This window comes from Mustela lutreola, chromosome 12, assembly GCF_030435805.1.
Source record: "Mustela lutreola isolate mMusLut2 chromosome 12, mMusLut2.pri, whole genome shotgun sequence".
NCBI classification, from domain to species: Eukaryota; Metazoa; Chordata; class Mammalia; order Carnivora; family Mustelidae; genus Mustela; species Mustela lutreola.
Window position 1 is genome coordinate 98,187,796 of NC_081301.1, and position 19,303 is coordinate 98,207,098.

Genomic DNA, 19,303 nt, shown 5'->3' on the forward strand with positions numbered 1-19,303 from the left:
CCCCACGTCCGGGAGCCCAGGGGACTTCCAAGCCCACAGCCCGCGGGTCAGTGCCCACAGGAGCTGAGGGAACCCGCTGGACACATGTCTTCCCAAGGGGAGTGGCCCGGTCAGCCTGGGTCACCAGGGACCATCAGGCCTTCATCCGTCTTCAGGGAGGGGAAGGTGGCCTCAAAGCAGCACGGGCTCCACGGGGAGGGACTGAGCTGGGAGTCCTTGTGGCTCCAGAATCTCCCCGTGTGGGAGCTACCACGAGCCTGCGGGGGAGGCAGGGAACCAAGTGCCCTCGGGGAGGCTCAGAGCCGCCCAGAAACCCCGCGGCAGGGGCGCCTGCGTCTCACCGTTCAGCCACGGTATCGCGTACTCCGTCCTCAGAGGGCTGTGGGACGAGTTTCGGGAGATGATGGGCTCACTGCCCAGAAAGTTGTAGGAGGTCCCGGAATACAGCTCCCCGTCTAGAGCGGCGCCGGACGGAAGAGGAAGGGGTCAGCGGCAGCGCTCCTGTCACAGCCGGGCTCGGGCACCCCGCCCCCCAGGGAGGGGACAGACCATGGCCCTGCTCCTGGGCGCGTGGGGCTGCTGCTTCTGGAGCCCTCCCTTGCATTTCCAAGACCAGGACAATCGTGCGCTCCGTGTGAAAGGTCTTTTTGGGGGTTGGGGCGCTAACACCAGGTGACCCTGCCCCCGGGGAAGTGACAGACATAGTGGTGGGCGCACAGGACTCCTGGCCTGAGACTGTGGCACCTCAGGGACCTCCCTCAACAGGGGCGTGCACGCCGTGAACTAGAGATGCAGGATTTGCATCTCATGAGCCACCTAAACCCCCTCCTGCAAACCTGACTTGTGGCCCTGGGCGGTGGCCGGTCACCCTTTCGCACGATGAGTTCAAACACTCACGTGGGGGTCTGCAGAGAGGCCCGGGTGCCTTCCGCGAGGACAGGGGACACGGAGGCAGATGGAGGGAGCCGCGCCCACCGGGGGAAGGACTCACCAACCATGACGGACGTGTAGCTCTGCGCGGGGTCAAAGGGGCACCTGCCCTTGCCGTCCTCGCGTCTCCCCAGGAATCTAAAGGACGTTAAATCCTGCAATCAGACAGGAGTGTCAGGACACTGACCCGGTGAATTTCCACGCTTGCAGCAGCTGCCTGGTGAACCATCGCCCAGACACGCTGTCGGGGGCGGAGGGCTGCAAGGAGCAGGTCCCAGGGCCGGCCGCCGGCGCCACGAGAGCCACGTGGGATTGAGGAGCCTCGGTCCACGCGGCTGTGAGGTGCCGATGGCTCTGGGGTCACAGGGCAGACCCGGGACAGGAGGCCATGTGAGTGGCCGAAAGCCACGTGTGGGATTTCAGCATCAAAATAATGGCCATTCCGCACTCGCACCAGGCTGGGTGACCTCAGGCTTGGGCATCCGTCCTGACCCAACAGGGAGCCCAAAACCCCAAAGAGTAAAGAACAGGAAAGCTTTGTGCAGGGACACTGACACGGAGTCTGACGACATGATGGGGAAGGGCCCGCCCGAGGAGGGCCGAGGTGCTTCCGTGCCTGCGCGCACCCCGGGAGGACGTCAGATTCGAGACGCGTCTGCGGGGAGGCACGGCAGGGGAAGGACCTATGAGCGGCCGGAAGGGCGGCGGGCGTCCCCTCCCGCGCTCCAGCACGCCCGAGCTGAACGCCACGTCGTGCCGCGGAGGGTGGCCGGGCGGCCGGCTGCCCATCGGGGGGTGGGAGAGAACAGACGCAGGGTGCAGGGGGCTCACGGGCCTGGGGAGGCTGTGGGCCCACCTTCAGCACACAGACTCCCCGTCAAGCCAGGGAGCATGAGCGGGGGTGCAAATGGCCCGCAGGTCTAGGGGTGGACGGGGGGACGTGTGAGCGAGGGGTCGGCCCGGAGGAGAGCCGTCGGGGGGAATGAGGCATCTTCCCAGGGGACGACAGGCTTGGCGTTGGCCATGTATGGAAGTGTGGCTGTTCCTAGGCCTCTGGGGGCCGCGGGTTGCAGGGTCGCCCCCCCGCCCCACGGCTCCCACCTGTGCGATCAGTCTGTCAGCGTCAATGTTTTTATTAAAAATACTGGGGAAAATGATAGGTCCGGATTTCAGGGGGAAGCCTGACTCCCTTACCTAACAACGGACAGGCCCGTGGGGTTGGAGCCAACATCCTGGAGCCAGAAGCTCCGGACAGACCAGCGCGCAGCCAGCAGACCCCTGGGTGTGCAGACGTGTCTTAACACGCTGTCCCCTCGCACAGGAAGAGGCCCAGCCTCTCTGAGGATGGAGGTCCAGCCCTTAGCACACCGCTTCCACCACGACCAGCGTCTGTGGGCCCAGACCGCCAGCTGAGCAGGCCGCATGCCCGCCCCGGGGGTCTGTGCGCGCACAGTCTCCGCGCGTCCTTCAGTGGCCCCTGCTTTGTGCCACCATTCATCTCGGACTCAGGCTGGAGACTCTTGTTTAAATTCTCATTGCTTTGGGGTTCCAGCAAAGGACGCTCTCCATGGCAGGGCCCTTCCTTCCGGCCGGTACTAAGTCAGGGACGGTCACTGGAGGACGGAACTGGCCACCCACACGTGCGTTTCAAATACTTCCCTCCGCTCTCCGTGGTCGTCCTCCAGAGCTCAGCTGAGCCTGAGTGAGAGGGGCTGCTGCCCCCGCCCCGTGCTCTGTCCTTCCGGCTCCCGGTCAGCGGGGGGCTGGGGAGCCAGGGTGGGGGCCCTCGGCAAAGCCCCTCAGGCAGCACGAGGCAGGCCAGGGCCAGGAGGACTGCGGTGGGCTGGAGCAGGAGCCGCTCACACACCCAGGCTGTTGCCCCCTGAGGGCGTGTGGTCCAGCACCCTCATCAGCGGGCTCGGTGTCCGCAGCAGACAGCATGGGGCAAGACCCCAGAGCAGAGTGGCCGCCACACCCTCTCCCTCCAGCTCTGGAGGTTGGAGCGCCAGCTGGTTGGCACGGTAAGGATCTGCTGCCCCCACCGCATCCCATGGAGTGCAGAGAGGGCTCTGGAGGCTCCCAGGTCCCCTCTCCGAACACCCTCACATCGGGGGATTAGGGGGACACACATTCAGCCTGTAGCACAGGCGAGCCCACACCACACCCACCAGGAGCAGAGTCCTGACCCGTCCAGAAGACCAGCACGCAGGTCACAGCAGGCCTCCCCACACCACAGAACGTGGCCAAGAAGGTCGCAGGAGGCCTGACCACGGCGTGCCAGTGCTGTGCGGGTCGACAACTCACTTTGCAGGGGGCCTCCCACTGCCAGCTCCGTGCCACCAGCCGCTGGTCCCGTGAGTCCTGCCCTGCGGTGCCCCCGGGGCCAGTGGGCTCCCGGGAGCCTGGCGAGTAGGCCGCAGCTACTCGAGGCGCCCCCACTGCTGGCCGTCAGAAAAGCCTACTGCTCTGTGGAGCGGGGACCCTGCCGTTGCGCCGGGAGGGGGCGCCCAGGCTTACCAGGTGGTCGCAGGCCGGCTGGAACGCGTTGGTCCCACACACGTACAGGGCGCCGGGGCCGAGCGGCTGCAGCACTCGGATGTAGTTGAGGCATTCCGTCTGCGAGGGGACACACGCACGCATCAGTCACCTGCCGGCCCCACTGCCACCCGGACCTCAGGGCACCGCTGGCCATGACCAGCACCCCCGCCGGGACCTCGGCTGGCCCCCACCTCACGTGCTCACTCGGCCCTGCCTAGGCGGTGGGGACGGTCCCAGACGCGGCCCCTGGACAAACCCATCTGCGGTGCCCCCAGGCCGGCCATTAGGGGCCGGGACCCTTCACTCCATCACTGATTGACCCTTTGCCGAGACGCCCACCACCGGAGAGACTTGGCACGTGCCTGGTGCAGCCCGAACGGTGGGTGTGCGGCATCCTGCCCGCCATCCCCGTCCCCGGAGACCCCAGCCCCCTGCCCCAGTGCGCGGGGCCAGAAACGGAGGGTCTCTGGGGACAGGCTGGGTGAGGGAGGGGCCCGAGGCTGTGCCCACATGAGAAAACCAGACGCCATAGAAGAACACGCTATTTTAGGCTGAAATGAACGTACTGGGATTATATGTGCTATTGTCTGAAATTATCTCTGCTCGGGGAAGATTTTCTGGGTTTTTGTGTGCTTGCCCGCAGGATCATTTATAACTGGTTGGCAGTAAGTCACCCTCCCCACGGAAGCCAGGAGAGACCGCTGTCCCTGAGCGGCCTCCACATCGGGCTGGGCGGGCACCGGGCCTGACTCAGTTCCCGGACCACTCCCTGCGACAGCGGCGGCCACCGCGCCACGCCTGCGCTTTCCTCATTTCCTAAAGCAGCTTGGGATCTGGTGGTTTCAGCAAGAAAACAGTGCAGCAGGAACATTTGTTTCCCATCTGTAATGATTTTGAAGTCAGCCGACCACTGAGATCTACCGTAACTCAGCTGCCCTGCCCAGCTACCGAGGAAGACAGAGGTCCCACGCTCAGAGACTCAGGCATGGGCCCGGCCCCAGATGCGGGCAGGAGGCCCAGCCGGTGGTGGGGTAACCCGGAGCCTTGAGGGAGGTAGACCCTTGGGCCAGTGTGCCGAGGTGCCCAGTATCTCCTGGGGAAGGGGCAGATTCTCAAGGGATGGTCCCTGCCCCCAATCCAGAAATCCTACGGCACCCCCTCCAGGCTGCTGGGATGGTCCGGACCCTGCATCTCACACTGTAGTCAACAGGTACGGGAAAGGGTGGTCTCTGTCAAGTTTGAGACCATCTGAGTCAGCGCAACTAAGCTAACCTTTACCGAAGGGTTTCCCAAGTGCCCGCCCTGTGGGCTCCTGCGTTGAGAGACCCGCCTCGGCATCTGGGCACAGAGGGGACCCAGGCTGGGTCGCGGCCACGCCACCCAAGGGTCCTGAGACCGAAATTACCTGTCTTGATTTCCCCTTCTCGGCACATTTTGCTTTTTTATCTTCTGAGACCTTCCAGTATGCCTGTTAGGAGAAAGGAGAGTCCGTCCCCGCGCACAGGCCCCGTTCCAGAGGGGGTGCCGGCGTTAGAAGGCACGGTTTGCCGAGCGTGCTGCCGCGTCGGGCTCGGATGCTCCCCGACAGCGGAATCGACTGCACAGCCAGGCCTGGCCGGCAGACGCAAAACCGAGGTCCCGAGCGACCGGGGCTTCGAGGAACCCCCCCGAGACCCTCCCCCAGAAGCCGGCGGTGCCTGGCCCCCCTGATTCTTGTTGGTTGCTGGAAACAGCAGCAAAGATCAAGTGCGGACAGTGAGGTTTTATGGTTTATCAACTGGCTACACCACAGGTGTTTTCAAGCAGCAAAGTGGGTTCCTGGGATGGTCTGCGGACAGTGGACCTGGCTCCTTCCCATCTTCTGTACCCGCAGGCGTGGCGAGAGCAGCTCCGCCCCCCCACCCCCACCCCCCGCGGCCCCCGGCGACCTGTGCTCCTGCTCCCTTCACGCCTGGGGAGTGTGAGGAGAACAGGGCAGCCCGCGAGCGCCTCACCCCCTGCCCTCCAGGGGACCGGCAGCCGCAGGCCCACCCGCAAATGGCTCCCCTGTTCCTGCCTTGCTTTCCCCGGGGTCTTTGGTCTCCCCCTGTGACAACCCACGACGGACGCCCAGAGAGCTGCAGCCCCCCGGGCGGTGCTCAGCCCTTAGGAAGAGCCTAGAGCTGCAGCAGCGGGCGAGTCCCCGTGCACGTGGTCCCCACTAAGTGTCCCGCATGAACCCGCCTCCCGGAAGGCCCGGCCAGCACACGCGTCAGAGCGGTGCGTTTCCAGGGAGACAGAGGTCGTCATCAGAACACGTGAAAGCAGAACCAAGTCCGCGGCTGATGGCGGCGTCCCTCAGAAGGTAAAGTGCCTATGATTTTGTCGATAAAAATGCTGAAGGACACAGGAGCATGAATGCGGATGGGCCCCGGCCGTGCTTGCCAGGCCCCAGAGGGATACAGGACGCAGTGAGAGAGCAGGAAACCAACCCCAAGTGCTGGGCTCAGGTGTGAGGGCCCAGCGGTTAAGGAGAAGTTGCCACTGGCTGCGAAGGGACAGTCTGAGCTCCAGGCAGGGCTCGGGGGCGGCGAGGGAAGGAGCCACATCCCACAGGCTCAGACCCGTCTCTCCAAAGCCGTTCTGCAAACCCAAATGGCGCAAACGCCGCTACCTCCCTTCAGAGAGAAGGAGCTCATCAAAAACAGGCTAGTGGAGGCCACCACTTCGGGTGCTGATCTAACTATTTCCACAGGAACTGGCCCCAGGGAAGGTGACCCCGTTGTAGACGCCTTCCTGCTCCCACGTGGAGGAGAGGCCAAGCTGGGAAGTCCTGGGACGCAGCTGAGATGCACCGAGGGCCGCAGCAGGGGCCTGCCTGTCACCGAGGACGTGGGAGTGGTGGCTCTCCCAGAGACGGGCCAGGGCAGCAGTGGGACGCGGACACTTGCTGGGCAGAGTGGCCCACCCCACAGATGGTCCAATTTCAACTAGAATCAAACGTCATGACTGTGGAATCTGAATACAATGATTTGGTGACATTTTTGGGATAAGACTGTGGTATTTTCCTAATTCTGACAAAAAGGAGTCCTTTCCTTTAGGAAGGGGACACCTTGGGAACCCCTCGTGGATGAAAAGTGTGTCTGGGAATTTGCTTCAAGTAGAGGGAGCAGAGCCCCGGGACGTGGGTGGAGGAGGGTGACCCCGGGGCCAAGCGGGACAGGCGGCCTCGGGCCCACCTTCTCCACTCCTGTGTGGGCTGGAGATTTTCCATAAAGAAAAGGTAAAAAGTCCAAGAGGGCAGGACAGAGGCCCCTGGGTGAGTGGCTGGCCCAGGGAGGACAGAGGCTGCTGGGAGGCAGGGTGAGGAGGTGGCTTCGTGGGGACGGGCCCCTTGCGGGCTGGAGGGCAGGGGGGCTGCGTGGCCAGGAAAGGGCCTGACGCCCCAGGAGAGGCCCAGGGCAGAGTCGGGGAGAAAATGCTGGGCAGGTCTGCAGCCACGCCCTACCTCATGCTGCTTCTCGGAGACATTGTGCGCACTCAGGGCAAACACGGCTTCCCGGGCCCCCACGTACAGGGTGGTCTTATCCTCGCTGAGCAGCAGCACCGAGTAGTTGAAGATGCCCGGCTCGTGAAACTTCTCCAGGTGCACCTCTGGGGGGGAAGAGAACATCAGACATTCCCGAGCCTGGACACGGCGGGCATTCCGTCCCGCTTGAGCGCAGACGCACCACCACGTCGCCAGCGCTGCAGGTGCACCCACTCGCCGAGGCAGCCCCTGCCCGAGGCCGGCACTCAGACCCGCTAAGACAGTCCCACCACCACGCAACCCTGCAAGGCCCCGAGCCACTGTGCTTGACCAGTGCTGCGGCCCAGCGTCCGTTCCGGCTCCCTCCAGTGGGGTTCCAAACCCTGCCCTCAGATGGCCTCCCAGGAGCGGGACCTCTGAGGGCTGTGACCGTCAAGCACGTGACCTCCCCGGCCATCTCAGGCCGCTGACCACGATGCTGTCCACGCTCTCGTGTGTGTGTGTTTAATCTTAACACAGATTAAGTATATGAGAATGTAAACTATTTAAGCTTTTCTTATTCAGGAAAAAAATGTGATTTAACTCAAAAGCTTAAAAAAATCCAATCCAGTAAATATATTCCTTGACTCAAGCAGATTTCGGAGTTAAGCACCACGAAGTTAGAAACAAGTGACGTTTCCTCTCTCAAGAGGCTATTGCACGGTCAAGCAGGATGAGAATCGGGCGGCCTGGCAGGGACAGCAGCGTGTCGGGCGTTTTCCCAAGGGGCTCTCAGGATGCAGATCCCAGGAGAAGAAACAGAGAGAGACTCGGCAGCAAAGGAAAGCAGCTGGCGGGAAGCTTGGCCCCATTCGTCCCCAGACAAGCATGTGGAGCGGCTGCGCCCGGGGAGCGCACAGCACCTCTTCAGGCTGTCAGGGCCCCGGATTCAGAAACCTAAGCGGCAGTCCCCAAACGCGCCCGACAACAGTCCCACGTGCCCTAGGCTCCTGCCGGCCTGCAGAGGGCCGGCCCGTACCTCTGTGCTCCCAGGTGATCCGGGGCTTGGGTGCAAAGGCCACCGCCATTCCCAACACCATGGCCAGGGCGGCAAGCAGCCCCCCGACGGGGGCACACATCCTTGCGCACTGCAGAGCGGGCCCGGGCAGCAAACGCTTGTGGGCCGGGGGGCTGCCGTGGGGGTCCCGGCGGACGCTGCTCAGGGCCTAGCGGCTGTGAGCCACGGCACAGCCCGGAGCTGGTGGACGCTGTAAACCCCAAGGACCCGCATTTCCCAGGTGTCGGGCGAGGTCACCACTGCCAGTGTTGAAGGCTGCCCGGATCTTAAGCGGTGTGCTGCTTTTTGGCCTCACGAAGAGATTCTGGAAGGGAGAACAAAGGTCAGAGGTCAGGATGCCCGTAGTAACACAGCTTCTATTCCCCACTGCGCCCAGGGCTCTGTCCACGCCAGGGCAGGGGTGGTCAGGGCGCAGGCTCACACGGACACTGCCACCCCGTCACCAGGAGCGGAGCTCCAGGGCAGCTGCCGGAACCCAGACCGGGACGAGCGTCCACCCAGCTTCCCGGCCTCCCCCGTGTGCAGATGTGGCGCATGCCCTGCCGGTGACGTCATGCAAAGGTGCGAACCAGGCAACGGGTGTCCCCTCGGACTCTGGCCTCCCACCCCCCGAGCGCCCGCCGGGGAGGTCAGCTGGGCGGGAGGCCGGGAGCACCGAGCGGAGGCTGAGCCGTGTGCGCACAGGCCACTTCGCACGCGCAGGAGCACACACGCACACGTGACCATGCCGTGCGGGACAGCGGCCTCCTGCCGCACACAGGCCCTGCCCCTCCAGCCACACCAGAGACGTCCCCGAGCCACAGAACGCACGGCAAGGGGCTCTTGGGGTCCTTGGGAAGCCGCTCGCTGGAGGGCAGAGGCTGCAGGCTGGGGGTGGGCTGGGTGGTGCCCCGGCCCCCACACCCTGCCCCACGTGCCATCCCCAAGGTGCCCTGCGGTGGGGGGCAGGGTGGCCTTGCTGTGGACCACTGAGGCATGGCAAACGCTGGGGCTCGCCCTGACCCGGGGCCTCTTGCCAGGACGCCAGTGGGACCGTGACCTGATTCTTTCTGACTTCTCAGGACGCACTGCAACCAAAAGCTGTTGGAACAGAGGCAGGACCCCTGTCCCTCCCAGGTGTGCTGCCCCAAGAGGCCCCACAGGAGAGCCACTGGTACACCCCACAGGGTTTCCTGTTCTGTGAGATAGCGGAGCAGCCTGCCTCCCTCCCCCGGAGGGGGCCCTGCAAGGCTCAGGCCAATGGGCCTGAGCCCCTCTCTGGAGCCTTCCATTCACCCCCACCATCACCACCACTCGGGGATGGCCAAGAGGCAGCCAGCGCCACACCGCCCTCCACAGTCCTCCTGCTCAGCCTCCCCAGGGCCCCCGCAAGCTACATGTACCAACTCGGGCTGCTTCCTGACACCACAGCCAAACCGAACCTCCCAAGAGGGCATGAGGGGAAGTTCTCACTTCTGTTCAACTAGCCAAGCCACCACCTCCGGGAAGCCCTCCTGGACTGCCTCCTCATCCTTCCCAGAGGTCACCTCTCCTGCGGCTGGAATCCTATCACGCGGCAGGGCTTGCCCTTGGTGTCACTGTGGACTTCACGGCATCTCCCCTGCACCTTTGTCTGTTTCTCACGCCTGTGCCCTGGGCGCCACTGCCCCACTCCACTCAGTACGGAGGACTCGTGGGGGTCTTGGGGGAGGACTGACAGTGGGCACAGCCAGGCTCCGCTGCCCGCTCCCCTGTCTTGTTGGGGCGCTTCTCTGCCTTTCCCCTTCCTGCCGAAGGCGTGCCGGCCAGGCCTGTCCTCACCCCGATGCCGCTACAAGGCCATGAAGCCAGGGCAGGGCGCGCGCTGTCCGCGGGGATGGGCTCGCCCTGCGTGGGGGCCGGCACCCTGTCCCACCGAGGGCCGCAGGTTTGGGCTGTGTGGTCTCTGTCTCGGGTACTCCAGGCCCCGGGGCCGCGCAGAAGCAGCCCCGACGTGTCACGGGCCACACACGGCCAGGCGCTGGTCTGCGGCTGAAACCCCGTCTGGGGTGCACGGGAAGGGCCAGCCCTGACGCCCCACAGCGAGGGTGGGACTGACGCTAAATCCAGAAGCAGACGGGCCACTCAGTGCTGGAGGGACAGGGGGTGGACAGACCAGAGGAGGGACGGAGAATAGGGACGGGGGGGGGGCGGGGGACTGAGAGAGGGGGCATGGGGGGGCGCGGGAGCCAGGGATGGGGGAGCGAAGGACGGGCACTGGGGGACGGAGGGGACGCGGGAGGGGGACGGGGAAGGAGGGGGGAGGACAGAGGAGGGACAGAGGAGGGACACGCACCTGCCACAGCTGCCCCTTTCTTGCCGGCCCCCAGGCTGACCCCTGGCCCATCTTCGTTCTCTCGGCTACCCCCAGGCTGCCCGCCCCCCACGCCCATCCCTGTTCCCCGCGGGCCCACAGCCCCCTGGCTGCCCTCGTCCCCAGCCCCACCTCCCTCGCCTGCCCCCAGGCTGGCCGCCGCCCCTGGGCTCCTTCCCCTGATGCTGGCTGTGGGGTCGGTATCCCCTTGCAAACAGCCCCCTCCCACTCAGGACGGGCTCCAGGAGCTCCCAGTGTCACATGTCACGTGCCTGATCAACAGTTCGCTGTGTGGACTTCAGTTCCCCCAGAACTCAGAACAGTCCCCTGGAGTGACGCCCCAGCTCCACCGTGATTCGTGTGCTCAGCCCTGGAGATGGACGGCGGGACAGGGGGACAGTGGCCAGGTCACCTGCTTACCCTCCACCACCTTGCAGAGACAATCAAGCCATCAGGGGGTGGGGGCTTCCCGACATGCCTCAACCTCATTCCCACACCCGAACGTGGGCACGTGTGTGCCATGCGTGCGCTGATGGGACCCAAGATGCGGAGAGCAGCGGGGTGATGCCGTCGACCACCAGCCTGATGACCGGCAGGTGCACGGGGCAGCAGTGAGGGGCCAGCCGTGGCTGCCCCAGCAGGGAGGCCCACAGATGGAGTCCGAGTGCCTGTGCAGCACCACCAGACCCCGCGCACGTGGCCATCAACAACGCTGTCTCCTTCTGGGGAGGAGGGCTGTGTGTACCTGCACACGCCCCTGACCCCCTGCTTAGCGCCATCCTGGCATTTCCAGGGCAACCACTGCACTGTCCAGGCTGGATGCTGCTCCTGGGGGACGGCGGGGCCACCCTAGAATGGCTGTCCTGTCATCACAGGGAGCTTGGCCTCAGACGCGGGAGACCCAGGCAGCCCCAGGAGACTGGGGCTCGTGAGCATAGAGCACCACACGCTCGCGGCCACTTGGTAGCAGGTGGGACGACCCACATTGTGTCGAGGGAGGGTGCCACCCCCAGCCCCCACGGACACACGTGGAAGCATATGCGGACGCACACCCAGCTCTGAACGGTGGTCACTGCTGCGGAGGGAGACGAAAAGCCAGGGAGCGCTGCCGGTGTCTGTCGCGTGCACAATGAGCTCACACCGCTCTGCGCCGGACGGACCGGTGTCTGTCGCGTGCACAGTGAGCTCACACCGCTCTGCGCCGGACGGACCGGTGTCTGTCGCGTGCACAGTGAGCTCACACCACTCTGTGCAGGACGGACTGACAGCTCTCGCCTCACCGAACCCAGCCCCTGCGCACACACGCTCCACCCAGTCCGCCCGGGGGCGGAGCGGCACGTCCCAAGGCTGTCTGTGCGCCGGCCCCTCCCCCAGAGCCACCGGGTGTCCACGACCTGTCTTGTCCCATCCGCATGGACATGAAGGAGGGGGCGGGGCCTCGTCTGCTCTCTAGGCTGCGCGCCTGTTAGCACAAGGCAGGCGGGAGGCGGGCCCGTCCCCGGGGCGTTACCTCAGGGACCTCCACGCTGCTCACCCAGCCTCAGTGCAGGGACCTGGTCGTCCCAACTCCCCCCGAGATCCCCAACGACTTTTTTGTTTTACATAAGGAGATCAACAAACAAAATCAAAGATCAATGACCTGAGGGGAAAATACTGGTAAGGCAAGTGTCGGGGCTTGGAGTTCCGACTGCGCGTCACCCACACGGGCCAGCAGCCCGGCCCAACGGGGCAGGGAACGGAAAGCACACACGTGTGAGCCCACACGTAAACACGGACAGTGCCAAGAGCTCTAGAGGTAGAGCTGCATTTGCTAACACGGCCCCAGCAAGCCGGCCAGGCAGGTCCCGTGGCCGGCACCGACGCCCACACAGCACGGCGGCTGCAGAGCCCGTGGGGCTGCTGGAGGCCGGCCCGAGCCACATCCGCGCAGGACAGGAATGACCACAAAGAGAAGGGGGGAGGGTGCGGGCTTTCCTTCTGCTTTTACGTGAAACGGACATTTCTCTTTCCTTTCCAGCTGGAACTACATGGTCGACGTGAAGATCCGTCACAAAACGGCCCCGATCCAGAGCCAGGGTGACACGGAGACCCTCCCCGCACCTTGGACCCCGCTGACGAGCCCCTGCACTCCAGGAGAAGCTGGAGCTTTGCAGGGCCCCCAGGGGCCCGCAGCCCAGAGACCGGAACAGAAACACAGGGCGGGTAGGGCAGGCGTGGGACGGGGAGAGGCAGGCTGTGCGCGGGACTCCAGGCGCCCAGCACGGACAGAAGCCTGCGTGGCAGCAGCCGCGTCCCGACCCCGGCCCTGCGGAGCACACAGGCAGCTGGCACCAGCCGTGTGCCGGACCCCACTGAGGCTTCTACGAGGTGTCGGCTCTGCTAGACTGGGACGCATGTGGAGAGACCATGTTTTTACCTGTATCTTGCGCCTCCAGAAACGTCCCTCAGTCGTTTCCAGGACGGAGTCTTCAGAAATCTGGGCTCTGAAAGGAACAGGAAAGGAGACCATTTCAGCATGTAAGTCCTCCGTGCATGTACCCACAGCATCACGACTACAGATGCACTGAAAAGAAACTCTTGCATTTTTTTTTTTAACCTCCAGACCCCGGGATGGGCGTGGCACTCATGCACTTGTGCAAACGGGAGGGAGGAATGAGTGTGCAATTGCGCCCGTGAAGGAGATGTAACCCGGTGGGTCCCCAACTGACCAGTCCCTTCCCTGCAGAGTAAGCCCGCCAATACGCCCCACGGTCTTGGTTCGCTATTTGCCAAAAGAGAATCAGGCCGTTGGTTTCAGATCTGTAACCTCGAGAACTCATCCTCCCTGAAATCCAGCAGTTGGGGGGAGCCCCCAGAAGGGAAGCGCGAGTCCAGAGGGATGACACACGACCACGGAGAATGGGAACGATCGCCCCAGCAGGCACCGGGCAGGTGCGCGAAGGTGTCGAGGACTTCCGTGCCAGTCCCCGTGGTTGTGAGTGATCCACCAGTTTCTAAACCTCAGAATCAAACACAGCATTTTTTGGTGGTTGGGATATAGTTTTGTTTTCTTTTGCTTTAAGAGCTGGTACAACTCGTGCCATTTTCTGGAAGACTGCTGAGAAGTAGGAGGTGCTCGCTGGAAACCAACACTCTGTCTCTCCCACACAGCACCCCCGGAGTGGGACCCGTCACACCCGCAGCACAGAGAGCGCCGGCACCCCACCCCATACCTAGGACTCCCAGAGTCATGACTCCCAGGGTCTCCCAGGGCCCCTTGTGGCCCAAGACATGTCCCAGGAACCCGAGCAAATGGGACCTCTAAGCACCGGCAGAAATGGTTTTGGATTCCTCCATCTCACCGTCTGATTCTGGGTCAGGTACTGGACGGCGCAGCGCATAGGAGCACGCCAGGGAGCGCCCCCCGACGAGGCCGTGCCCTCCCAGCACCCAGGACCCACATCTTCTGTTTGAACGCTGGGGGAGGTGTTGCCACAATCGATGGACAGGCGACAGGCAAGTGTGACCAACCGTGGGGCTTACCTGTTTGCACGGGCAGGCCACCTGTGCGCTCCCCAAAACACGGGGAAATAAAGTGATGCACGCGTTGCAAGAGAACTGCACAAATAACCCGAATGCCAAGAAATCTGAAACTGAAAAACTTCTCTCTTCTGGAAATTCAGTTAAGCCTTTGTCACGCCCAGAGCTGCTTGCTCTGGGGTCGGACAAGGCGCGTCTCGCGTTTCTCTGAATTTCACGGCGCTGAGCACCGAGGGCAGGTTGTGTGTCTGTGAGCCCCGTCTCACCGCACCTCGCCGCTGCCCTCCGCCAAACAGCTCTGAGCCCCATGGTTCCTGACTAAAAAAGAAAAAGACACTTCCGGCCCCGCTGACAGCCGGTCCCGGGCCCCAGCTCTCTACACGTGTCTACGCTCGTTTCTCGACAGAGAACCCCCCCGCGCTGTAATTCGGCACCGCCACAGCGGAGGGCAGGGGACGTCCTCACACAACTGCTGGCGTCCTGCTGGACTCCGCGGCTCCCTTCACGGTGCCTTTCTCCGACCGCACAGGAAAAGAGCCCAGCAGTCCTCTTGTGAAACCGGGCTGGAGTTAGTCAGGAGCGAGGAGCGCTTCCCTCTCCCTCCGGCCAGCTTGGCCTTGGCCTCCGCTCCCCACGGTGCAGGCGAGCGTGGGAGGCGCAGCCCACGCCGAAGGCAGCAGTCCCGTGGCCGCTCTGACCACAGCGGAGAGCGAAGGCCAGGCTCGTCCTGCACGCGTCCGGTCTCTGTTCTGCAGATGTGACCTCAGCTCCCAAAAGCCCCTGACCCCGACCGCGGGTTTGCGCATCAAAGCAAGAGGCTCCTCCGCACCTCTGAGAAGGGCAGCCATGAGGCCAGCTGCTCTAGGGCGCAGTGGCGAGGGCCCGCAGGGCAGCACGGGCCCACAATCCTGCCCCGGTTCCCCACCAGGAATTCGGACGGCTGCACCCAGCCATGTGAGGTGCCCACGCAGGGGAACACTCGGACTCTGGAAACGGTGGACGACCGCACTGCTGGGGAAAGAAGCACGAAGTGAACGGCGCGCTCACGCCCTCCTGGTGGGAGTGTGAACGCGTGTGGTCACGTGGAGCACAGGACGCAGGCTCCTCAGAAAAATCAACAGAACTACTCCGCGATCCAGCAGTTCGACGTGTACACACACACACCCCGCACGTGCACACATGTACACACACACACACACACCCCGCACGCGCGCACGTATACACACACACACACCCCGCACGCACGCAAGTGTACACACACACCGCACGCGTACACACACACACCGCATGCACACACGTGTACACACACATGCACCACACGCGCACAGTGCATGCACACACACCACACGTGCACAAGTGCACACATACACACACCGCATATGCGCAGGTGCACATACACCACATGCGCGCAGGTGCACACACACACACACACCGCACCCGTGCAGGTGCACACACACACACACACCACACGTGCGCAGGTGCACACACACACACCGCACACGCACACGTGTACACACACACACCAGACGCACACAGGTGCACACACACCCCGCACGCACGCACGTGTACACACACACACCGTACCATGCAAGTGCACACACACACCGCACGCGCGCACGTGTACACACACACACAAACACACACACAGAGCGTGGAATATTATGCAGACATCAAAAAGAATGACATTGTGCAATTTGCAAGAACGTGGAGGGACCTAGAAACTATCACGCTAAGTAAGTCAGAGAAACACAGTTTACTTACTCGGGTATCTAAAAAACAAAACAAATGAACAAACAAAAAAACCAGACTCTTAAACAGAGAGCAAACTGGGGTCACGGGGGCAGGCAGTGGGGGGAGGGGAGAGATGGGGATTCAGAGGTACAAAGTCCCAGTGACAACGGAAGGCAGTCTCAGGGACAGGAAGTAAGGCACAGGGAACATCACCAGTAACCCTCCCAATGCCACGTGGTGACAGATGGGGACACTTAACGGTGACAAGCACCGAGTAATACAGACTTGCCGAATCGCTGCATAGTGCGCTACTCACATATGGCTCCCACTTGGAAGCTTACTCAACGACTCCACCAAAATACAAGTCTCCATGAACAGCAGACAGACTTCCCATCATTTCTGACTGATTGGGCCTTTGCTGGACCTCCATCTAAGGGATCTGACACAGAGCACAGAGGTCCAGCGGCCGTGAGTGCAGAGAAATCCCAGCTCAGTGCCCCGGGACAGGAGGGGCAGGCTTGCAGCCACCGAGACCAGGAAGTCCAGGAAGTGGGGGTGTCCCTTGTGGGCTCACCCGTGGGCGCCACCCAGCACTCCCAAGCCTCCTTCAACCCCACAATCCTATAATTTACAACCCTATAATTAAATAGGATAATACTGGACATTCAGATCTTTGCCAATTTCTCACTTAAAATTCATTTTTAAAAAAGCAGGCTCCACACTCATCAGAGAGCTGGAACGCACCACCCCGAGATCAAGAGTCCCACACTCTACCGACTGAGCCAGCCAGGCACCCCTTACCATTTCCTTTTAAAGAGTGATTTTAACTACCAGCAAACTCAACCCAGGAGCTCTTCTAACCACAGCCTATCTGCAGAAGGTACTTCCTTCTGGCCCCCGCTGAAGGCTTCTGTTGCTCGAGGCGCACATTTTTGCAGTGAAAGAGCTGGTGTCCCCTGCCCTTCCTATACTTGTTTCCAGAACAGTCCATCACCCTGGGACTGGAGCGGGCCACAGCTCAGCAGGCAGGGATGGAAACCACCCTCTGTGGAAGTGTCTGGCTCCACGGTGAATGGAGGCTTCTCGAGGAGCTCAGGGCAGAGATAAGGGGCACCCCAAGCCCACAGCAGGCATCTCCTCCTCTCTGTGTTGGTCAGGGCATGAAGGTCTCACAGAATTGTCTGGAGCTGTGCCCACCCCGGGGGCTGGCTGAGACTATGCTCCAGGCCACCTGGGGCAGTGTCCTGCCTGCCAAGTGCCCGCAGGGGGAGTGTGCACAGTCTCACCAGGGGACCCGACTCCTGCCCCTTGCACAGGCCTAGCCCAGCTGCAGAGCGACCAGCAACCCTCTCCGCTCAGCCACAGTGGGAGGACGGGCCTTGGAGCCCGGACAAGCCCAGGTCTAGGCGGACAGTTCTTTTTTAAGTCTAAAAACCACAAAATGCCACTCTCTGTGTTCCTCTTTAGTGACTCCTTAAAAATACACAGCAGGGTCCCAGAGCCAGGCCAGCTCGACCGCAGGCCGCCGTCCAGCTCAAGTCTGCGAAGGCTGAGCCAGAACAAGGTCCTCTGCTTGCACCCGGCCTCCCTCTGGGACGGGGCCTCTGCTCTCCACTTGGCAAAAACCCATTAGAGAAGGCACATGCCGTGGGCGAAAGCACTGTGAGTGCCCCAGGGGCTGGCCCCCAGCAGGACATGGGGTCCACCAGCACGCCCGGTGGCCGCCACGCTGGCCTCTCTGCACAGCCACCTGCACACAGGCATCTGCTCTGACTCGCCAGCTTCTATACCGCTTCAAGGGGACCCCCAGAAACGCCCCCTCAGGCCGCACAGCCGCTGCAGAGTGCCTGGCAGCCAACCTGGTCACGTTGAGCCTGGGCCCCTGGGATCCGTGCTCTAACCGCACCAGCCCACGCTCCATCAACCATGGGCCTCGCGGCAGCTGTGGGCAGGTAGGAGCTGGACAGCACGGGTCTCCATGGCTGCCAAGAGGACCCCTGCCCAGTCCCCCGCACACGGCTTCTGCCCCGAGTCTCAATCATCTCTACTTTCCAAACAGCACACAGAGGCACAGCCCGATGTCAGCACCGCCACAGCCTGACCTTTGAGGGGAGCACGGGGAGCCCCACGCTGGACCGGACTCGCCCGTCCCACTGACCCTCCCTCGTGGTCCTCCTCGTCTTCCGGATGCTTCCAGGAGCCGACGCTGCATGTGGGACAAGACCACGTCAAACGGTGCGGGTCTGGCCTCGAGCAAACCCCCCGTTCAGGGTGGTTGAAACAACTGGACCGGACCCAGCAACTGCTCTCGTCGGTCCCGACGGCAAGTGGGTGTCTGGAGCGGCCTCTGCTGAAGTCCCAGGTCAAGGGAAGCCCAGACCCCGGATTCCAGGGGTCCACTCTGCAGCCTCCACACAGGAGAGGGGTCTATGCCCCGACCGCAGGCCAGGCTCGCCGGACGCCGGCCCTGTGACCTGCCCTGCAGCCCAGAGCGTCCGGCCTTCCCACAATGTGGATGCCGCAGCAGGCAGGCGTCCCCTTTCTGAGGCCCGTGTCACCTCCCGAGTGCCACGGAAACATGGCTGTGGCTCTGGCCCCGCCTCATGTCATCTTCTGGCGGGAGGACGTGGGCTGGAGGCTGGCTGCCCCTCACGGTCCCCAGCCGGCCTGAGCAGCCACCTTCCGTCCTGGGACCCGTGCTGGGGAGTGCAGGAGAAGCCAGGCAGCGTGGACACAGTGGGGGCTCCTCACAGCTCACAAACCAAAAATCAACAGGAAGATCTGCTAGAGCCTCTGGAACCTTCCTGCACCAGTATAAGCCACGCCGCCCTCTACCCCCAGTAGGGCCTTGCCACTGCATCCCTGGTGAGGACAGAGGCTTGGCCCCGGCTGGCCCCTGCTCGTGGCAGCCACGGCAGGGCCATGGTTGTGCCCGCAAGCCTGAGAGAGGCCTCCAGGTGCTGCCCCCAGGTGCCCCCATGCAAGCCGGGCCCCTCATCCAGGGACAGGGACCTGGGGGAAGACCAGGAGGAACCCCAAACGTGGGTGCAGAGCAGCAGCAGGCAGAATACAGGACTCCTGCCTCCCTTTCTGCCGGCAAGGGCTGAGGAAACGGCAGCACACTCTGCCGCGGACTCAGGAAGCAGGGGTGTGCGCGTGTCCATGGCCCTGTCTACTGCGGGTGCCGGGGCCCGAGGTCTCATTTCCTGCAGAACTGGTCCCGGAGCCGGGCCAGCTGGCCGTGCCTCCCGACAGGCAGAGCTCGGGGCCACCCCCCATGCCACCCACTCGTGGGTGTCGGGCTGCCTCCGGGGAGCGCGGTGGGCATGTCCTAGCACAGAAACCGGCTGAGCAAGGCCCCCACCTCGGAGACGCGTGGTGGCCCCGAGCAGCGACCCTGATGGCCATCGCCTAGGACTGAGCTCTCCAGAGCACTGCCTCTGTCCTGCCGTCCTCACCCCGAGGACATACAGGGCCGGGCTGGCCGGCACAGGGTCCTGTGGGGCAGGCTGCAGCCTGGGGGGGCTGGTCTCCGCTCAGGAACGGCACCCCCTCTTCATAAAGCACACATGCAGCCGGCCTGCCTGACTCACGCACTCTGCCTCCTGTGACCACACACGGACATGGTTCAGACCCAAAAGCGGCACCACCACCACGTCCCTACTGGGGACAGGGGAGACACTGTGTG

The 19,303-nt window shown here is 63.2% G+C and overlaps 1 protein-coding gene across 5 annotated transcripts in view; it reads right to left on the minus strand.

The window, feature by feature from the left end:
- The window catches only part of SEMA4D (semaphorin 4D), an 82,710-nt gene that overhangs the window by 20,158 nt on the left and 43,249 nt on the right, over positions 1–19,303 (minus strand). For all 5 annotated transcript variants that reach the window (XM_059142561.1, XM_059142563.1, XM_059142562.1 and 2 more), the window contains exons 2-8: positions 12,782–12,848; positions 7,995–8,337; positions 6,956–7,101; positions 4,874–4,936; positions 3,448–3,546; positions 992–1,085; positions 342–455 (exon numbers count right to left, since the gene is read on the minus strand). In XM_059142561.1, coding sequence (XP_058998544.1) covers positions 342–455; positions 992–1,085; positions 3,448–3,546; positions 4,874–4,936; positions 6,956–7,101; positions 7,995–8,094 — 616 coding nt within the window. In that variant the 5' untranslated portion in view covers positions 8,095–8,337; positions 12,782–12,848. The remainder of the gene's footprint in view (positions 1–341; positions 456–991; positions 1,086–3,447; positions 3,547–4,873; positions 4,937–6,955; positions 7,102–7,994; positions 8,338–12,781; positions 12,849–19,303) is intronic.